The sequence below is a fragment of the Pleurodeles waltl genome, chromosome 9, assembly GCF_031143425.1.
Source record: "Pleurodeles waltl isolate 20211129_DDA chromosome 9, aPleWal1.hap1.20221129, whole genome shotgun sequence".
In the NCBI taxonomy this organism is placed as follows: domain Eukaryota; kingdom Metazoa; phylum Chordata; class Amphibia; order Caudata; family Salamandridae; genus Pleurodeles; species Pleurodeles waltl.
In genome coordinates, this window is record NC_090448.1 from 300,673,710 (window position 1) to 300,695,911 (window position 22,202).

At 41.7% G+C, this 22,202-nt stretch overlaps 1 protein-coding gene across 1 annotated transcript in view; it reads left to right on the forward strand.

Moving 5' to 3' along the window:
- DOCK3 (dedicator of cytokinesis 3) overlaps nucleotides 1–22,202 on the forward strand; it is a 1,331,886-nt gene that overhangs the window by 1,211,841 nt on the left and 97,843 nt on the right. The window contains exons 41-45 of the mRNA XM_069206772.1: nucleotides 92–233; nucleotides 8,629–8,795; nucleotides 10,097–10,183; nucleotides 15,125–15,304; nucleotides 18,216–18,299. Coding sequence (XP_069062873.1) covers nucleotides 92–233; nucleotides 8,629–8,795; nucleotides 10,097–10,183; nucleotides 15,125–15,304; nucleotides 18,216–18,299 — 660 coding nt within the window. The remainder of the gene's footprint in view (nucleotides 1–91; nucleotides 234–8,628; nucleotides 8,796–10,096; nucleotides 10,184–15,124; nucleotides 15,305–18,215; nucleotides 18,300–22,202) is intronic.

Sequence of the window (22,202 nt, forward strand, 5' to 3'; positions counted from 1 at the left end):
TTTAAAACCCTCTAGGATTGATTCTTTCTTGTGTTAAGGTAACTCTACACTCACCAATCTTATTTTTCTTTCAATAATTAATCTTTTACAGAACAAGGAATTTGTATGTCGAGGCCATGACTATGAGAGACTGGAGGCTTTCCAGCAGAGGATGCTCAGCGAGTTTCCACAAGCCATTGCAATGCAGCATCCCAACCACCCCGATGACACCATCCTGCAGTGCGATTCACAGTGTATCCTTGGCATCACGTGGACAGTGCATTAGGCAAGGGGCTGGTGTGGATAATGGCATTTATTAAATACAGTGAATCATAGAAAATGGTTAAATGGATCATCATGTCTAACCCAAGGCAAAGTCACTAGAATTATTATTTTTATGATAGTGTTCTCATAATTTTAGCAATTATGGGGGTCATTCTAAGTCTGGCGGGCGGCGGAGGCCGCCCGCCAGACTTCCCCCACCAAAATACCGCTCCGCGGTCGAAAGATCGCTGAGGGTATTTTGGGATTTGCCCTGGGCTGGCGGGCGACCGCCAAAAGGCCGCCCGCCAGCCCAGGGCTAATCAACCTTCCCACGAGGACGCCGGCTCAGAATTGAGCCGGCGGAGTGGGAAGGTGCGACGGGTGCTGTGGCACCCGTCGCGTATTTCAGTGTCTGCAAAGCAGACACTGAAATACAGAGTGGGGCCCTCTTACAGGGGCCCCGCGGCACCCCCTACCGCCATCCTGTTCCTGGAACAGGATGGCGGTAGGGGGTGTCAGAATCCCCATGGCGGCGGAGCGCGCTCCGCCGCCATGGAGGATTCTCAAGGGCATCGGAAAACCGGCGGGAGACCGCCGGTTTTCCAAATCTGACCGCGGCCAAAGCGCCGCGGTCAGAATGCCCTGCGGGGCACCGCCGGCCTGTCGGCGGTGCTCCCGCCGACCCTGGCCCCGGCGGTCTCAGACCGCCGGGGTCAGAATCAGGGCCTATATGTTATTAATGCTGTCTTGATATACTTTGGACCATCTATCACTGCTGCTTCAGAGAAGTGGTAATAATACAAAACCAAAGCTTCTAAAAGAACATTTACAAACAGGCATAAAGTGAATACTGTTGGCTTCAGGCGTGGGAAGACATGATTGTAAACTGAGCATGGGTTACATGCCTTTACTCAAGCTACATTTAAGGTGGGTAAATATGAATGCAAAGACGTATTTACGAATTAAAAGTGTTACAAATTTTTCCACCTAATGAAGTAAAGACATAAAACATCTTAGTTCTAAAGAGGGCTTGTGTGGTAGTAGCATTAAGAGAAGAAGATGCAGACTCAATGACTATAGTAGGAAAGCATTACTGTTTACAGATTACATATTTGCTTTTTGGAATATGGTCACAAGAGCACCTTCTAGTTTTTTTTACTATACTAGCATGTAAATGCATGACATGGCATATACAAGTAATGGCATGCCATATGCGGCAAACAGCCCTACAGCAAGACCTGGTCAGTGCACTAATCTGAAGTACAAATTCAGTTGGACTACAACCCATACACAGCCCACTGAACGATACTACATAGGAAAGCCCATATTTATAAGCGGCCTGCGCTGAAGGTGTGTCACTTTTTGGGATTCAGCGCAGGCTGCTGAACCATATGTACAAGGCCACACAAAGCCACTTTGCGGTGCTTTTCATGGTCTTGTGATATGAAGTAAGGCAACACAGCACAAGTCGCTGTGTTACATTACTTTGTGTCAGGGAAGCGTTTCCATGGGTGTTACTTAGGGGTTCCCACGGATCCATGGATTTTGAGGCATTCCCAGATTTACAAGGTTTTGTAAACCTGGGAATGTGTCAAAAGCCTAAGCCACCCCATGGGTGGAGCATGAGTGACACAATGGAAAGAAATATCTTTATTTCTCTGTGTTTTTTGCGTTCTGCAGCACACATAGGAAGGAGTCACCTCCATTGATTGTTTTTGTGCAGGAAGGTGCCTCTTCCTGCACAAAACAATCATCCCCACAACGCAGACACCCTTGGAGCATGGTGCAAGGGTGTCTGCGTTGGTGCTTCTAGGTACGGTACATTGCATTTCTGCCATTTCCCTGTGGCGCAAGGTGGCGCGGTAAGGCACTTGCTGCGCCACCCTGCACCACGTGCCTTGTAAATATGCCCTAAGTGTTTACTGTTACATATCAGTTCCACAATGCTTAATTTGTAAATAAAAACATGCCAGTACTAAAAGCCCTCTTAAACACGCGGTTGCTGCAATTAAATGTGCAACCACAGGATACTAAGACATCGTAATCATGACCCATCTCGGGCCTCTTCAATCCATTTACAGCCACTCCCTGACCCTTCTGCTCACTCCGCAGGTTTCTGCTCTCTCCCATTGTGATGCTTTTTCATTTTTCGCTTCTTCCGTCTTGCCCACGTGTCTTGCTCGCAGTAAATGCTTGAGGAAGAAAAACAAACTACCGGCCCTCAAAAATAAGTGCCGGTGCACAGAACGGAAACCAACAAGCACAAATTAAGCACTGGGTGGCACTCTAAGCCATCTTTTGTAAATCAATAACACACTAAACATAGGACTAAGAAACAGGATATGTTTTTTAAAGTGTTTATTTTAAATTGATAATTTAGTGCTTAAAATATGAATGTTAGCTACAGGAAAACAAAAACAAATGCAACTAAGCACGTTGCAATCCACCAGTATAGGAGAAATATTTGTAACATGATTATTTAATTTTTAGCAGTAAATAGTAAGCCTAGTTCGAGTTTATCAAAATAGATCGCACAGCATATCTGTGTTTTTGTTACGAAATAGCAAGTCAGCTATTATTTGTCAGAGCCTGCTCAGGGCTGTAAAATGAACAGCGACAGAATGAAGGCCACTGAAGCAACACTATGATTTGGAGGCAGGTTTTTGACTTCGTTCACATCTTTTTAAGAGACATGGATGCAATGTAAGAATAGCAAATGTTTGTATGTATAAGTAATTACACCAATGATGTAAACACCACTTACTAATTTTTTTATTCAAATTCTGTTATACGCTATTAATCCTAATGTGTAATATCAAAGTACTTTACTTCATACAAACATTTACATAGACAATAATTTATACAAGTATGTAAATCAATGTACGTAAGGTTTCTCCACAAGGTAATGAGTGTTATAAGGTGTAGGAGAGGTGTAGGAGTCATTTGTCATCCATACTGGTAGGCATTATAGGTTACGAATACTTGGTCTGGAGAAACACAAAGGGCCTTATTTACTAGAAATGCGCTGCGCCCAACATTTCCAAAACACAGAGATGTGCCGTATTTAAAAGAATGCGGCGCATCCCTGTGTTTCCCCCGTGCCGGCGCTAAATAATCTGCCTAGCGCCAATGCAGCCACCCTTTCTCCATGGTGCAAGGATGGCTGCATGGCAGGACAAATTGCTTTTGTGCAGGAAGGAACATCTTCCTGCACAAAAACAATCTTTAATGAAGATTTGCTCCTTCTATGTGTGCTGCAGAACACAGCACACATAAAAAGAGGAAAAAACAAGGAGAAATAAAAGTATTGCTCCTCATTTCGAAATGCTAACACCACCCCTGGGGTGGTGTTAGTATTTGGTACTGCCTCAGGTTTACAATTTCTCGTAAATTAGGGGCAGTGTCAAAAGCAAAGGGTGTTGTGGTGGAACGCCCACAGCAACACCCATTGTACGCCCCTCTGCTGCAGAAGACTGTGTCGGAGGAGCCCATTTTTACAAGGCAGTGCTAAGCTATGAAAAGTAGCTTAGCGCCTCCTTATAAATATGGAAAATGGCACAGTGCCACCAGAGCGTCGCAGAAACTGACGCTCTTGTAGAGCTAGGGGCTCCTAAATGAACCCCCAAAGTCTGAGCTTTTGCAGTAGTTGTCTGTGCTGATAACACTTCATTATACCCCAAAATCACCCCTTTTAGCAATGTTAGAATAATGAACGCTTAAGGGAAAAAAGGTCCAAAGCTATGCCTTTCAGTTTGCATACAGCTCCTTGATGTCTTTTCATTACTCACTGTGCTATATTTGAAAGATGTTAACTTATTTAATGCTAGTAACTAAACGATCTCTGTGACAAACGCAGTAACTCACTGAGCTATGTACAATACAAATTCGGGAGGTGCATGTTACAAGTAAGCTTGCCACCTTGTTGAATTTGAAACGGCATGACCATTATTTTAGTGTCCCAGTCAGTAGAAAAATTAACAAAATCGTCTAAAGCCAGGGCCTGCCCACATTCACAAGGAAATACATAAAGAAAGAAAAAATAAACAATAACAGGCTTGCTCCTTTTGACCACATTGGTCCAGTCACTCTGGGGGCAGGCCAACAGCATTTAGCAAGGCCGTCATAGGTAGCGCTTTCACGCTATGAATGATTGACGCCCTGTTCTGCTGACTGCAGGAGCTGAGCAGTATTTTGATTGGCGGCACCGCCTCATCTATTAATTTTGTGCACCCAAGAGTTATTTCCACCAGCAATGGGAAAAATATTGCCCATCTGTGTGGAAATAGCCCAGTCTGGCAACACTGCTTGTGTTCTACTGCAGTCTCCCAGAGTGTCCTAAAAAAGAACTAGAGCGCTAACAGTATCATTATGACAAAAGTGTTGTGCACCTGAGGCCATCTTGATTGGATCAAACTGGTGAAAACTTATAACATTTCATTTAGAAAGCCACAAAATGAGGTGTTTTATTTTGTCATGGAAATTATGGTTAGTGCTGTAGAAAGAAAAAGTAGGACATGTTTTAATTGTGTTCTCAAGTTATCTTCCTGTTGTACTTCAACAGGAGCAGCCTGTCAGTTGATTCCCTTGTGTTCTACTGCAGCCTTCCAGAATGTTCTAAAGAACAACTGGAGTGCTAACAGTCATACTAATGACAAACCTGTGGCACTCCTGCAAGCCATCTTGATTGCATCAAAATGGTAAAATTTAAAACATTTAATTTAGAAAGCACCAAAATTAGGTGCTTTATTTTGCCATAGAAATTATGGTTAGTGCTGTAGAAAGAAAAAATCGGACATGTTTTATGTGAGTTCTCAAATATCTTCCTCTTATATTTCATCAAAACATTCTGACATCTAGACTGAAACATGCAGGATCTGAATTTATGCCAAAAGTGTGGCACATCTGACTGCCATCTTGATGGAATCGAATTGGAAACTGAAAGCATTTTCCACTATAAATGAGATTAGAGAGCTTCATAACAAATAAGTCTCCCAAGTTGGCCACCAGAGAAAAGAGAGCCCAAATGGAACACAAATATCACCATGTAGCCCAAGTACAGACCAATGACAGAAGTGGGCAAAACACTTCATTTTTTTGTTTTGTTAAAGATTTATATAGCACAGACTTGACCCTCAGATATTGGAGTGCTTTACTTGGACATCAGTTACATTACACAAGAACAATTACTTTTGGGCTTTAGGCATGAGGAGATTAAATGATTTGCACAGAATCACCGGTCAAGCTGATGCTGAAACTCGAACCTGGTTCCCCATTTACAAAGACTGCAGCTCTAGCTGTAACACTACACTCTCTCCCCTAAGTGCAAGATGAAATCAAGTGCTCAACTGGAAAAGAAATGTCATTAACTCAGAAATATGTCCTCATTTTAGTTTTTTAGGACACCAACCATAATTTCTATGGGAATAAGACACTCTCATTTTTATAATTACTAAAGGAAATGCTTTAGGTATTACAGTTTTGATTACATCAAGATGAAGTCAGGTGTGCCACACTTTTTTAATAAATATATAATGCCAGCAATCTAGTTGGTCATTAAAATACTGTGGGGAGGCAGATGTCAGGGGCACGGACTCAGACAACTGAGAGGAGGGTGCAAGTTGGCTATGCTGGGCAGGCAGGAAGGGCAGTGGTAACACAAGGGACCATGGAGGGTGAGAGAAAGTGGGGCAGGGGCAACAAAACAACCATGCAGGGCAGGAAAGAGAAGCTGTGGCAATATAACAGACCACGGAGAGCAGAAGAAAGAGGCCTTGACAGACCTGATTCAGACCCGATTCAGACAGGAGACTCATGATGTTTTTAAGCCCAAACCGGATTTATTTTATCTGTCTCCTCCCTAAAATCTCCTCTTTTTCAATGTAAGTCAATGGGGAAAATCAATTTCCCAGTTTTTGTTTCCAAATTTCCCTCTTACTAAGTTAAAGAATGGTACATTGGATCACTGATTGCAGGAGGAATGGGGTAGGGACATGGACTTGGCTAACAGAGGTCAGGAGGGAGATGGGATAGGGGCACCAAACGGACCTTACAGGGCAGGAGTCAGGGGTTGCAGCAGCACAATACACAACACAGGGCAAGTGGGTCGGCAGTGCAGCACAATGGACCATGGAAAGCAATAGGGATGGGCATGCCCATGCACATGGACAACAGAGAGCAGAGGGGAAAAAGGCGAGGGCAGCAAGCTGACCATACCAGACAGATAGGAGGTCTTTTTTCAGCGTACCAGACCATGAAGGGAAAGCGGGAGGGGGATGGGCATGACAAAAACCAAACAAGGCAGGAGGGGGGGATATGGGCCTGCACATGGATAAAGAAGTGGAGGGGCAGGGCTGGAGCAGCAAACTGACCATGGAGGGCAGACGTGATGGGCACTGGAAGCACAACACACCATGGAGGGCAACAATGATACTATAATGGCATACACACAGACAACTGAGGGAAGGTGGTAAGGGGTCAGGGGCAGCAAGCTGACCACACAGTGCATGTGGCAGAAGCTGTACTTCCTTATATGCACTTTCCATATTTTGTTCCTCGATATTCTGTTCTCAATATTAGTATGCCACGTTATTGTTGGTGTTGGTGTTCAGCAGTGCAGTCCAACATTCTTCCTCTACAGACAAGTGGAAAAGAGACCTGGAACTAAAATAAACAGCAGTGAACTAAACAATCCACATAGGTAATTCTGACCTTTTCACAGACTTTATCAGATGGACTCTTTTCTTGAAACACAGGGTCAGGCTAACTTCACGTTCTGGGCATTTTGTTAACAGTCAGATTGGGAAGCCCTAAATAAACAGAAGTATGGTAGTCAAGACATGACTGTATCCCAGATCAAAAGACCGTCCTCATTCAGGCCATAATCCTGTGGTAAATGGCTTTGTAATTACATATATGGAAACCACATCCTTGAAAGTGGCATAATCGTGGCATGAGTGAGAGCTCCTGTTCCATCAGTATCTCAAGTAGCCCGGAATGCCTGGCCATTGCCAACAATTATCTGCTTTTGTCTTGGTAATACTTAAATACTGTATGAATATGGAGAAAACACCCACAAAGCTGAGCTACCATTACAGGTAATTATCTGTGTTTTACAGTTTGTAGAACTAGGCATACCATTTAACCAAACTCTGGAAAATTAGAAATGTTGTGTTGTACAATTTAGAAGCTGAGTACATTTCCTTCTGTACAACAAATGTATTCTTCAGACTTATTGAAGCTGACAATTTCAGGATTTAATTGAAATGCAGACTTTCGTTGATAAGGACGTTTGAACTGCTGTCACATTTTTCCTCAGTAGGATTCCAATGCTATGGCCTGTGCAGCTTATAGGGAATGGAATCATTAAGTTTGCAATGTGCTCACTAGCGGAGGACATTTCTGATTAAGTATAATAACAATAATCAATCCCCTCTTCAGTAATTCATGTATTTAGGTTTTATAACAAACTACGAGCCAAGTGATGATGATTTGCTGCAAAAATAATTTCAAGTGGTAACTTCGATTAACGTGTAATATTACAATATGTCACATGGCAATCAGGTGAAACAAAACTGCGTAAGTGGTCATAACCCATGCATCACGTATCAGGCCCATCTGGACTGGTCTGTTGTGCACATGTGCTATATTGCTGCCTTATTAATAGGAGGAAATATGGGTAACTGTGGTGGTTTTGTTGAGTTTGTAAGCCTGCTAAATTGTACAGTCACACAGGGGAAAGGCAATGTGTAATGTAAGCATTTTGACAGTTTACTAATACAATAAAAATTGATAGGTAAGGTAATTGGCAGTTAGCGGTACTTGAGGCTTTGACAATGGATACACCACTTTAGTTATGACCTCGTTTTGGCTGAATACCAGTGGTCAGAATTGTCTCTACCAAGCCTGCGAAACTGGTAGAGGATTTGTGTTTCTCTTGTAGCTTCTTGTTGGGTTGCTGGTTTTTATACCAGCAACAAGAAGAGTCATTTATTTGGGTCATCTAGGCGCAACTAAACAGAACTAATAAGTGCTAGAACACTATTTTCATGGTGGACCAATTTAAAACGTATCTACACCTTTAAAATTAATTACTGGTTGCTGGTGGGAGGCTTTACTCCTTTTACACATGAATAATAAAACATCTTTGTACACAGTCCTCATTTCTGCTAAGTGTTGGTTATTTGTCCTAAACAGAACAGTGTGGTATCAGTGTGGAATTAGAAGATAGTGCAGAAGTTAATCTGTGTCTAGGACCTTAGTGGAAAAAGGAAATGGGGCAATTGAAAAGGAAATGCTGCACTGACAAAACTAGACACTCACTCCCTAGTTTATCGTCAGGCTTTTAGTATTCTGCTCTTCTCCACTTTTCTTAACAACCCTATGTAGATTTGCAGATATATGCTGTGACACCCATACCAGAGAACATTGATGTTCTGCAGATGGACCGAGTTCCAGATCGTATCAAGAGCTTCTATCGTGTAAACAATATCCGACGGTTCCGCTATGACAGACCATTCCACAAGGGCCCAAAAGACAAAGAGAATGAGTTCAAGGTAATAGTAAGATCCTCGACCTGACAAGTAATGTCATTCGCCTTATTTAAGTGAAGAAAGCGTCTGATCAAGACCCTTTTGCAAAATAAACACATAACAACATATAACCTATTCTTTTGTGAGCCCTTGCATGCCCAATGGAATTCCATATGCATTTAAGGAAAAACTCTATTGCAAAGATGTATTATCCGGAAATATAAATGGACACAAAAACATCAGAATTAATTATTTAAAAAATAATTACATTTGGTCAACAAAAAATAATCCAAATTGAATCCATGAAACCGAATGCAATTTCAAGGTAGTCCAAGGTAGTCCAAAGTTGTTCGCCACCTACACAAAAATCTGAAACAATGGCCCACGAAATCAATAATATTTGAACATCAATCCATCCTATACTAAATATAACATCATGGTTTTTACAGCACAGTTTTAGAACTTTATCGTCCTCTGGAGAGCATTTGAAAACAGCACAAACTTCTCCAGGTGGCCAGATGTCAACATGCACAGAGTATTGTTGCAGTGCAAGCATTATCTATATAAAGCTTAATAACCCACCAAATTATTTTTCCAACCTCACAAAACAGATATCCCAATAAAATCCAACATCTTGAGTGAACTCAAAATAAGGTTCCAGAGAAAACCTCCTAGAACCAGAATGAATACAGAAACCCATAAGATAATGTACAGAATAATTATGTTGCACAGTTGAGGTATGTAGGTCACTTGAAAATCCATTCCATACACCAATGTACTTACCTTAACCTTAGAAAGTTCCTTACACAAATGTGTACTGGCACATGTTCAAAGAACATTAAAAAGTGCAGTCCACAAGCGTGCTACACAGGGTCAATAAAAGGAGCTGTGCACACAGAGCTTCTCACAGACATTCCATAGTTGTATGCATGCACAAGCATGTAGGATTGAACCAACTAATGAACATACTGTAGCATGAAATTGCCTTACATGAATGTCATGATGTGAGAGTACTAAGAGTGGGCATCTTTTGAAAGGTGCAGCTACAGATTGGACGGAAGATCAGGATTTCTGTAGCTGGATTCTTACTGAGTAAACCTGCTTCTACTTATTACTGCCTGCTGTCTTAATGTGGAAATATGAATGGGCTTAACAAAGCATACATTGCAGATAAACACATAAATCACAGAAAAACACTAAAGACATGAAAGATACTCACAATCACAAACATACCATACACATGGACACACTTCACAAAGCAATATAGACAAGAACATAAACCCTACAATTTCTTCTAATCCCATTTGACGGTTCTTCCATTTCAGAGTCTGTGGATTGAGCGTACAACACTGTCACTGACACACAGTCTGCCAGGGATCTCTCGTTGGTTTGAAGTCCAGAAGAGGGAGCTAGTAAGTTTTGTTCATAATTAAGGTTGTCTTTAAAATATGTCTGCTGAGAGGTTCGTTGTTCTTAAAAAAACAGTCTTTAGAATAATGTCTGCTGAGAGGAAAAGGAGGAGGTTGAAACATTTGAAGGATGCCTTGTAAGCTGTGTCTGCTAAGTTGCAGTGAGGCAGACAAGTATGTGCCCTATGTGTCACAAAGGAGTAATACATTTTAGGAAAAAACAACTACAATAACTGGATCAATGACCATAAGACAATGAGGTAATCTTGGGGAACAGATTGGGATCAAAATTTCATGCTTTGGGTATCGGACAGGTCTCATGACTTGAAATCGGAATACTAATGCCTAAAAAAAAAATATTCTTTGCTTTGATTGATGCAAGATCATTGCATACAAAAAAAGTAGTGGTGGGTGATAAAATCCACTCTGCTGGTAGAGTTGGCAGAGTTTTTGCCACTCCACATTACGTATGTAGTTCTGACCGAATTCCGCCAACCGGCGAGTGACGGAGGTTTTTTTTGTGTGTGGCTCACCAGCAGTACGTTTAGAAGCATGAGCAAGATTTGGCATCCCCTAGCTTGGTTTTTGGTCACTAGGACATCTGGTGAGATATCCCCAACGCGGGCAGTTGCAGGCAGTTGTGACGGTTCACAGTCAGAAAGCTGCTACTCAAGTAGAAAGTCTACTCGAGCTGCAGCAATATGAAATTGAGAAACAACACCATCTGGTGGGCCATGTGGTGCCTTTTGTGCTGATTGTTTAGCAATGAACAAGCTCTCAGCACTAAAAATTAACATGCGCAGCAAGGCGTGCCTAATTCCGCCCATTTGCAGAACTCTGCAGAATCTTGCAGAGTTTTCATGTAACTCCGTAGAATTTTGTGGAGTGAAACTGTGAGTTCTGCCCACCCTTATAAAAAAAATCTCAAGTCAACATGCTTCTGTGATGTCACAGCATAATTCCAGGTCATCAAGACTGAACATTCCAATTCCCTCATTTTCATTCGGCCATCATATTCCTACATGTTTATCTGTTACACTCACTGAGCCGACCCTTATAGCTTATTTCTGATGCTCAGTTTTAGGTCAACCCCAATACATAAAGCTATAGCTTAACATGTCAACTCATGTTGGCAAGCCATAAAGAGCTGGTATAAACATTGTTTGCATATGCCAAAAGGTTTGTCCCCATGCTATCCTGTAGTCCATGCCAGAATGGTTGTCTTTGTCAATGTTTTCCAAAGCTAGCCTCCCCCTCAATCGGTTAATGTTATCACAGATCACATTTTGTTTTCATTTTACACCGAGTGGGACTGTTCCTAATTGTGTTAGGGCACTTTGAGTACCTTGCATACCCAGGCAAACTGTCTATCAGAATGAAATTCCATGGCCCAGAGCCAATGCATTTTAAGGAGCTTGGTGCATACCAGACTCCTGCATATTTTGGAGGGTATTGCTGGTGCTGTCCACGTACTAAAGTACACTACCTTACAAAATATACAGGTCCTGTTAGTGAAAGTGTTACTTGCCATTTCATTTGGCATGACCAGATTTGCACCATTCTGATTTTCAGTGTACAGATTCATATATTTCATAATAAATCTACACTTATTTCTTCTCTCTCCTTTGATGTGTTCTGGCTTATTTTATCAGAGTAGATAGCACTTTGAGACATTCAAACTGCCCTAGTAGCACAGTACACCTTCAACCTCATGACCTGGGGAATACAATTTTGGCCCTGATTACAAGTTTGGCGGAGGGGAACACCCATCTGCCAAATTTCCGATAGGGTGGCCGCCACTATAGTGACGGCCTCCCCGCCGGACAGATTATGACTTTTCCGCTGGGCTGACAGGCAGAAACCAAGGTTTCCACAGGTCAGCCCAGTGGCAAAGTGATGGCAGCATTGTTGCCAGCTTGTAATCAGGCCTCTGGAAATCCTGCCAGCACCCTCGTATTCCGCACTATCTGTACAGCAGACAGTGCACATTATGAGGGTGCATGGGCAGTGCAGGGGCCCCCTGTGGACCCCTGCACCTGCTCTCCTCCAGCCTTTTCATGGTGGTTAAGCCGCCATGAAAAGGCTGATGGCCATGAAAAGGCATGACCACCACAGCAGCGGCGGTACAGACTGCCACCACGTGTCACGTTGTAGATGCTCCTCAGACTCGGCGCGATGCAAATAAGGGTCCGCCTCCTGACTCCACCAAGTCACCTATATAAACCACGGTGCATTGGAGTAATCGGGTGAGGGAAGGAAGGGGAAGGAACAGCAGGGACGGGATATCTGTAAAGAGAGGAATACACAGAGTTAATATCACATTGCCTGTCTACTCTCGCAATGTCTCGCTAAAGTACCAACGACCGTACCTGCCCATAACTCATGAGGGCAGAACTAATCCAACACCTATCTGTGCTCCATCTGAATCATAGATGGACGCCCCAAGCCAACAATTAATACCGATGATCTCCAAGGGGTTGCTCAACACCCACATTTATACAAGATAGTCACGAAATAATGAGGAGACAGAACAAAGAGAAAGGGAATAAAATTAACGATGATAAGAACATATCTCGTAGTCCTTTCTATGACTCAGTTAATCCACTAAGCCCCAGGTCATAGTCACGCAATTTGTAGGAATAACCCGGTGTTAATTCATTACGTATCGAAAAGAAAAATCGTCCCGGCAGTTCAATTCCCGCAAAAATAAACATTAACCCCTTGTCGAAGCCAAAACTATAATGTTCTCTGGCCCCAAGGATAATCGTGCTTTATTGGTAACTCAAACAAAAGACCGCCGTGCTTCAGAAGTTACCAGTGTCCTTATCGAACTGAAAAAGAAAGGTGAGGGATTCCGGCACCAAATCGTCTCACCGCTACCACTTCTCCTTCGTGGCAGGTTCCTCTGGGAAAATAAACTCGACACTCCCCCTGATATTGGGAAGGTCCCAGGCTCCACGGAAAACCGAAGGAGGAATTAAACCTCCTTGCAAACAACTCAACCTCGGAAACGCCGTCAGCAAGAGCCCTCGTTGCCCCTCCGACTGGTTTCTAGGAAACGAATAACGCACATTACTTCCTGTATGTGCTTGCTTTTTAAGCGACCTCTTCCCCTCTAGGCGTCATGGGATATGTAGTCCAAAAGGACTATGTTATCCCGATCGGCAATGTAGGCGCCGTGGCTAACACCTGACACCACGAGTGTGGCGGTCTAGTGACAACCAGACTCATAATTAGTCCCTCTATGTTGTACTCAAAAATGTATACATATATAGATATAATGCAGTAATGCCTCCCCCTTTTTAGGAGACTTAGAACTTGTGCCTTGCGTCTAATGCACACTAGTCTATGTTGGTCATCATTTAAGATGACATTTAGCCCTCTGTCAGTCACCTTCTTTTCCTTGTCCAACATGTATGGGAAACAAGTTGTATCTTAAGTAACTTGAATGAATAGTGCCAAATGTGTGAGTGAGTGAGGTTAATACTTCACCAATGTGTCTAATTACAACAGACTATTTGGGAAATCATTGTGCAGCAGCAAAGATCCTAGTGCAAGACTCAAATAAATTGTCATTATCACTTATAGTCTGTGATAGTGTAGTCCTGTCCTATCTTTTTATGCCTGGAGTTCTCCGCCCGACTGAGAAGTCTCCATAGTTGCAGAGCTACTATTAAATTGCAGTTTTGTGAATACTGAAAAAAGTTAACTTACACAAACATGTAAGTTTACTTTTGTGAATCAAGCCTCAAGTTGTCATCTTTTTTTCATCAGAGAGAAAGAAGCATGCTCATTAAGTTAAAACATGGGTGCCAGCCTTCAATGTTTGGAACAAATAAGTTGCAATATGATAAGCACAATTATCCAAGTTTACAGAATAAAAGCAGGTGTAGTGACACTTGTGGAGCAGAGTTTTAGGGTTTTGATAATATATTTGATAAGTTGATATACAAAAAAAATGAAAGGCATGTTCCTATGCATGTGGGCTCAGATACACAATTAAGAACGCTCAGTTTTGAATTGGGCTCAAATTCTATATCCGAAAAGATTTTAATATGTCCTGTTTTATTAAGGGGTAGGTTTCATGGTAATCCCTACGCAAATGTGTTCATGAGAAGTTTGGCTAAGTCTTTTTGAGATCACACTGAAATGGGTTGGGTGCCGAGAGTTAGGGGCTAACACCACATTAGAAAACAAATTAACAGCCAAACTCATCAAGAAAAGACACTGACAATTTAAAAAAGAAGTAGCGCTGTGCAGTTCTAGGAAGGGCTCTTTATTTTTTGGATATTTTACAAACTACTCGTTTTTATTTTATCTCGAAGAGATATGGCCTGAAATTTACCACAAGTAAGTAAACTTTGCTACCTGTACAAACCAACACTGTAAAGTAGCACCCAAAAGAAAACAAAAATGGTTTCTCTAACTGTAAAGTAGGTCGAATTGGAATTGTCACATATTTTATGCTTTTTTTCCACACAAAAAACGAGTTGTATACATACGAAAAGACTTCTACCTGCTTAGGGTCTATGATATTTTTGCCTACAAGAGAGCCATTGAAGTGAGCTATACTACTGATTCACCAATGGTTTACTGATTTACTGATTTGCTTTATGGTACTATTCTGTATTTGTTCTCTATGGCACCATATTCATATGAAAGTGTTTTAAATGTTACTGCTGCTTTTGATTTTGCTTGCCATTTGAGTTCAGAATATAAAGTTTGTAAATGACGCTGTAAATCCTTTATGATTTGTACCTATTGTATTGCAATTTACTGAAACAATAAATAATTGGATGTTTAATTAAGTGATTAAATTATCCAATATACTGTCTCCTCTCAACCCTTTTGTCCGGGTATCCGGCAACACCCTAATATTGATATGCACAGAAGGGTCCCCACCCAAAGTGTCTTGCTATGCCTGATGATCCAAATGCCTTACAGGTTGAGGTGAGCCCACTGGAGAATGCCATCCAGGTGGTTGAGAACAAGAACCAGGAGCTCCGAACACTCATCAGCCAATATCAGCACAAGCAGCATCACAGCAACATCAATCTGTTAAGTATGTGTCTGAATGGAGTGATCGACGCTGCAGTGAATGGAGGCATCGCACGCTACCAAGAGGTGAGGGAGCTCCTCAAGAATATGTTCTTTCCAGAAACATCGTGAAATCATGTGTGGCACAGGGGGTCTTCGATGCAGGATTTATACTCGGGGTTTCCAGACCGATCACTAAACACTTTTTAAATTAGTTCAAAACACATAGCTCTATGATTTACAATTGAATAATTGTACCTAATTAGTTAACGATGTACAACTAATTTAAATTACTCATTATTAAATCGATTGCTAACATTTAATAGGAAACAAAGGGACAGGGATATTACTCATGACCTAGACATTAACAGTAGAACATTACTACTGAAACAGGGCCAAACGCTGATATGTAAATTGTTGATCCCAAGTCATAATCCCACCCCTCACTTTATTCCTTTTTCATTGAGATGCCCCACGTGTGATAGTTATGCTCAGACACGGGTCCTCAGCAAGCTGTACCATAAGACTCAATCAGCACCTTACTGATGAGGCCCAAAATGGCTGTAACAGATTTGGGGTAGTTTGTGTCCCCATTCAGAGGGAATGTGGCCTCATTATTAGGGCTGGACTATTCCTTTTTGTCAGGATCAAAACTGATTTATCTAGAATTAGTTCCTGTCTGTGGTGGTAAGTAGAATCTAAAAAACAAATGAATGGAATGTGACTAAGAGTTATAATAAGTGGCTGAATTAATTCAAGCATTTAATCCATCCCGCCAGAATCTCATATCCCGACGGGCTGACGGAAGTGCAGGTTTTAATGATCCAGAGTCACCCAGCTTCAACCTTGTTTTCTGCCTGCCTTAATCCTGGTTGATCAACCGCCATGAAAAAGCTGGTGGAGAACAAGTGCAGGGGACCACAGGGGGATGCCTGCAATGCCCATGCCTGTGGCCCCTTCCCAGCAACCTCGAAATGCGTCCTGTCTGCTGTGCTGACAGTGCACATTTCGAGGGTGCTGGTGCCCCCAGCGTGCAGCATCATTGCTGCCGGCTCTATTATGAGCCGGCAACAATGCTGCTGCACCTTTCCCACTGGGCTGACCGGCGGAAACCTTGGTTTTTGTTGGTCAGCCCAGTTAGAAAGTCGAATGGGGCCGGTGGGGAGGTTGCCAGCATGTCGTCGATCACCCCGTCAGGAGTTTGGCGGACGGCTGTTTCCGACTGCCAAACTCCTAATCAGCTCCTAGGAAAAGAATGAGACTGTTTTGAAAAAAGGGGCAGATCCTGCCTATTTTACTCTGCATTCCTTTGACCTAATATGAGTGCAAAAGGAAGCAATGTTCTTGTCTTTTTGTCTTTTGAACTGTCGCCAGTTCTTCCATGGGGAAAAATGTTTTGCAGCCTTGACCCATGTGAAAAATGTGTTGGTCTAGCTGCTTAGTTTAAGGTACCTCCACACCATTGTTTCCATTGGGCTAACTTCTGTGTGTGGCCACTATGTAAAATGGCTGTAAAAAAAAAACTGTAAATGTCCTTGAGGAGTTGGGAGAAAACTCCTAGTACAATAAGAACAGGTGAAATGTTTAATTCCGGAAATGTGACCGATCTTCGTGGGTGAATATCAGGGCCCATATTATGTCCTGGGAGTGGGAAGGTGACAAGGAGGGATTCATGAGTAATGGATTCAGTTAAGGAGACAGGTGGTGGAGTCAGAAGGGTCAATTAAAATGAGTCTGGTGGAAAGGAGTCAGTGATCAACTTTATTTCCAGGCATCCCTGCCATTGGCAGCAGGATTTGTGGTGATTAACAGGGGACAGGCGGCAATGTAATAATCGAAAAGCTTACATGCCGTGGAAAGTTTTTTACCAGTGTGGTGCAAGTAATTCTTCTAACTGAATAAAGAATGCACTACAGCCAGTAAAGCCACCATACATCAGCCAAGGTTACATGCATTTGATTTTGTTGGCTCAACCTGGTCAGATCTCTGGTTAGGATACTGTAACTCAAACATCCCTCCCACAAAACATGATGAGATGTATTCAAGAAATGCCAGATCAACAAAGTGATCCCAGAAGAGTTGTATGTGAAACCCTTGAGTATCGTGATGGGGGAAGTATAATATTATTGCACTTCACTTGTATTACATCAGAGGGCCACAGTTATATGAAGTCAAATCAAATTTACAAATGTCTGTTGTGGGAAACGGGGAGGGCTGAAAATCTCTTAAGAACAATTTTCATTCATTAACTGATGGCCGAGGGAAATAAAGAGGGTTGCTTGAACAGATCTGTCAGTTGATTTAGCAGTGTTTTGTTTCACAAGATTGATCAGTGGGACGTTTGTTATAATGATATACGGATACATGCCATACATAGGAAAAAAGGTACTTATCAACCGAAATGCGGACAGGTGACTTTCACTTTGTAGAGGACACTCTGGCAGAAAATGGTTAAAACTGAGGAAATATGAATCCTTTTAAACTAGATGTCAAACTTTGCCATGTTCCTTTTTGTGGTAGGTATCGCCAGAGCAAGGTTAGAGTCTTGTTTAACAAGCAATGATTATACTCATTATTCACTAACATCTTGTGATTTCAATAAATCAATTTCTTTAAACGGATCTCTTTTCTTTACTGGGAATAAGAAATTTAAGTTTAAAAAAGCTCCAAACAAAATCACAGAAAGAGGTGTGAATCTGTGAAAAAGGTGCTGTAAAAGAGCTGGAATAGATCACCATTGTGTCATTGCAGTATCCCTCGTGTACAGGTCAATGTTTTGCCAGCACTGGTTGCTACTGCAGTGATTCCAAAGCAGAAATTGTTTGTCAGCAGTAAGAAGTTACTGCTCAACACTTAAAGCTTCTACTGGTCTGCCTGTCGTGCCAAGTCCACACCAAACATGTAAAGAAGCTAAAACAATTCTGAAGGAAAGAAGGAAGCAATGAGTTCGAAATTTAAAGGGGACTGTCTTCTAATTTATGTAATTGTATTGTTTTAGGCCTTCTTTGATAAAGATTACATCACCAATCATCCTGGAGATGCTGAGAAGATCACCCAGCTAAAAGAGCTTATGCAGGAGCAGGTACAGGAGCATGTGGGCCAATGTTTATAAAAGAGTGAAGCTTTCTGAGATAATATAAACACTTCACTGGGGTTAAAAAGTCCACATTTGAAAGCAACAATGTTTTTGTTCAACATACGTGAGTTGCTGTGCACTGAAAAATGATTTGTTTTAGAATTACAGTTGTTGTTAAAAATATAGAAGTATCCTTTGAAAAGCAGAAGAATTTTTCAGATATAGCAGAGCTGGAGTTTTTTCCCACAGGTAGATCCAACAAACTATTGAATCAAATAATCAAGGGTCATAAATATTGTGGCCTTAATTAGGGGCGGGCAATACATTCTGCTCAGTTGGCTGAGTTGGCATAATTTTGGGCACTCCACATTATGCTTGTAAGACAGAGTTCTGGCCAAATCATGCAAACCTCTACAAGCTGGAGATTTTTTGTGTGAGTGATATTGATATTTGGTGTCCTCTAGTAAGATTTTTGTGTGCTAGGAAGGCACCCAGCGGGATTTCCGCAACACGGGTAGCCACGGGCAGTCCGGACCATTCGAGGCCAGAAAACTGCCACTCGAGTAGAAATTCTATCTGAGTGGCAGCAAAATCAACTTGAAAAGGCAACACCCTCTGGCGCTCGGCATGATGGCGTTTGCGGTGATTCTTCAGTGCAGAACGAGCTCCCAGTACTAAAAAACAGTGTGAGCAGAGTGACATGCCTATTTCTGCCTGCTCGTGTAAATCTGTGGAATCTTGCAGACTTTTCATTTAACTCTGAAGTGCTACCCACCCCTAGCTACAATATCATCATATCAGGAATACTATGGCCCTTAATATAAAAAATGAGAATATTGGTTTTTTTTAGGAATTTATTATTGTTTTTTTAAGTAAAGTTATATTATATTTTAATGTTTGGTTTGTTCTTTTTTCATTTTCATAGAATGTCATATATATTTTATTAGGTATACGTTTATGCATGTGTTATTGTCAGTATTATTGATTTTAAAGTAAGTTGTTTTTACTGGTTAAATGATTAATTTTTTAAGTATATATTTTAAAATTGTATTTTATATTATTTTGTGGATATATATTGTTTATCTTTAGTTGTGTTATTATTTGATCTATTAATATCTAAATTAAATTAAATATAATCGTATATATAGTAAAGCTGAAATTCTTGCTTTCTGACAGTATTCTGCTCCTCTATTTTTTGTCTCAATAGTTTTGTAGTCACATACAAAGTTTGCAATTACATTATTTTGGTTTTTCCAATATTTCGGTATCACAATATTGTAGTTCTGAATATTATTTCATATGGCCACTGGAACATGAGGGGGAGTATTTTAGCCTTTCTCCTGGGATGCATCTGAAGGCCATTAAGAAGAAACCCTTTTCAGATGTTCATTGCTGGAAGAAGGTGTCCCAAGTGCTCGATTCCATTGAAGTATACCCTTTCACAGAAGGCTTATCAGAGAGTTCAAGCATGCATCAATGGACGTAGAACTCTGAGGTTAGAATGGCCGAGAAATTCCAACACCCTAGTGACGGGCATAGCACAATGAGCGGTATCAGGATCGGTGCCAGGAAATGGCTTATACCATTTATAATCACAGACATTAAAAAAAAGCAGCACTAAAGATGGTAGATGTGGTTTTAACTGAAGAGATGTCATCTGAAAAAAAAATCATATGATGCAAAGTATTGTCATTAGGTAGAGATGTTGTTTTCTGACTTGAGTGCCCTTGGGTTTTCTGAACTGTGCCCCAAAAAAAGACATGGATAATGACAGTAAAGCACACCATCTTTTGCCTCCTCTCCGTTCTGATATAGGCTTGGAAATGGGCTTAAAATTTTCCTGAGAAACTGATAGCTCTCTGCGGGGAGACTTACCTTTTTCATTTCCTCCTAGAATACACATGTTAACCGTGCCACAGACACCATTTCCTCTGTTTAATAATAGTAATAATTTTAACAATAAACCAGACCTCTTCACAGAAATGTGTTACATTGTGAACTCGGACTTTAGATCACATTTTACCATTGAATTAGGCACTGATACTCCCTTAGATACTAAACTTTTGTCTCATCCCACAACAAAGAGAGGCCCAGGGTTTTCCCCAATCTCTTCTAGACAGATATTGCAACACAGATTGACATACTTTGGCAAAACATTTTTTTTGCCAGACAACCACTTCCTCACATGATGAACTTAGAAATGCTAGTGCATTTCTTAAACACATTCCTGGCAGTAAGGAAATAGTCACTTCATGTTATGTCTTCAAACCCTCAGTAGATTTGACAGACAAAGCAGCTACACATATAGGACCTCCTTTTGAGTTTGGCAGATGGGAAAGCCCATCCCCCAAAACTCCAGACAGGGTAGCCACTGCCATTGTGGCGACCACTTTGCTGGACCTATTAGGTGTTTCCCACTAGACTGACGGATGGAAAGCAGCAGCAGCATCGTCTCTGGCTCGTAATTAAGTGGGCTGCAATGGTGCCGCTGCAGGGTGCACCAACGAGATGGTGTTGGGCAGGGGGACCCCTGCACTGCCAATGCCCAGTGCATGGACAGTGCAGGGGTCCCCTGTGTCCCCCTGCATCTGTTCTCCGTCAGCCTTTTCATGGTGATAAAACCACAATGAAAAGGCTGGCGGATAACAAGGTCATAATCAGCAGGGCGGCTCTGCATGAAGCTCCGCGCTGGCTGACTGCGATCTCCACCACCGCCAGGCAGTCGGGATCATGGATCCTGGCGGTGCTGGCGGTTTAACCTCCAGGGTCTTAATGTGGCAGTTGGACTGCCACAGAAGTGGTGGTCCTGACCGCGACCGCGAGGCTGGTGGTCTTAAGACCACCAGCCTCGTAATGAGGCGCTTAGTGTCTCCCTGTGGTTAGTTTTTTACTTGTACTCCACAGGATCGGAAAAAAGTCTCAATTTTCTATTTATGGTTAACACGGTCTATTGCGAACAAGAGTACCTATGAAAACTGAATCAGACACCCTCATACCAATAGGCCCAGTGCTTTGTATTTAACAATAGCATTTTGTATTGCAGTTCTAGCAAGGTCTAATGCAACTCTCTCAATCGAGGTGGGGGATTTCTTACATTATCGGTCTAACAAGAGAACTCAAGAAGCTCTAGAATTGTTTGCAGGAAGACAAAAAGTTTCAGTAGACTCATCAAACCTAAAAAGCTAAGTCCTATTTCTGCCCACAAGGGACAACTTTAAATTTTGTGAGAGAGTTCAAGACCAGTTGCAAGGATAATGTACACCCATCAGTACATTAAAAGGTCACTGTAGTTCAACCAGGAGTCCCCTTAAACCTCATAAAAGTATATCATTTGTTGCCTTGATACGGTCACAGAACTCTGTTGACTTACAATATCCTTATATTGTAGAAGTGCAGTGTATTATTCAAAAATATGTTACCAAATCAGCCTCAATCAGAACAAGGTAGAGTTTGTTATAAAATTACTGTGTCCTTCACAATGAATGATGTTCAGTGTGTATTGAATTCTCCTTTTGAAGGAACAAATTAATTGCCGTGAGTTACAAGACCTGGAGCTTATAGATGGTGTCATAAACATTCAAAGCTGTGGACATTTTTCCATTTAGAACCATATTGTGTTGGGAAAGCTGTCCAAAGAAAACATGCTTCAATCCTAAAACGGGGTGCTTCAATATCAGAATGGTTTTTGTCAGATGGATATGTATATTTTTTATGCTCAAGTACTTTTCAGGTGAAAATCCAACTGGTACCCACCGGGAGACAATTATTATTTCAAATTTATATAAATCAATGGCAATACAATCAACCTATAGTTTTCCTGTAAACATCTTACACAGCGGTCGGGGCTGTAGAGGGAGAGGAAGTCGGGACTGTACAGATATTCTTTGACTGGTAGACCTCCAACCCACC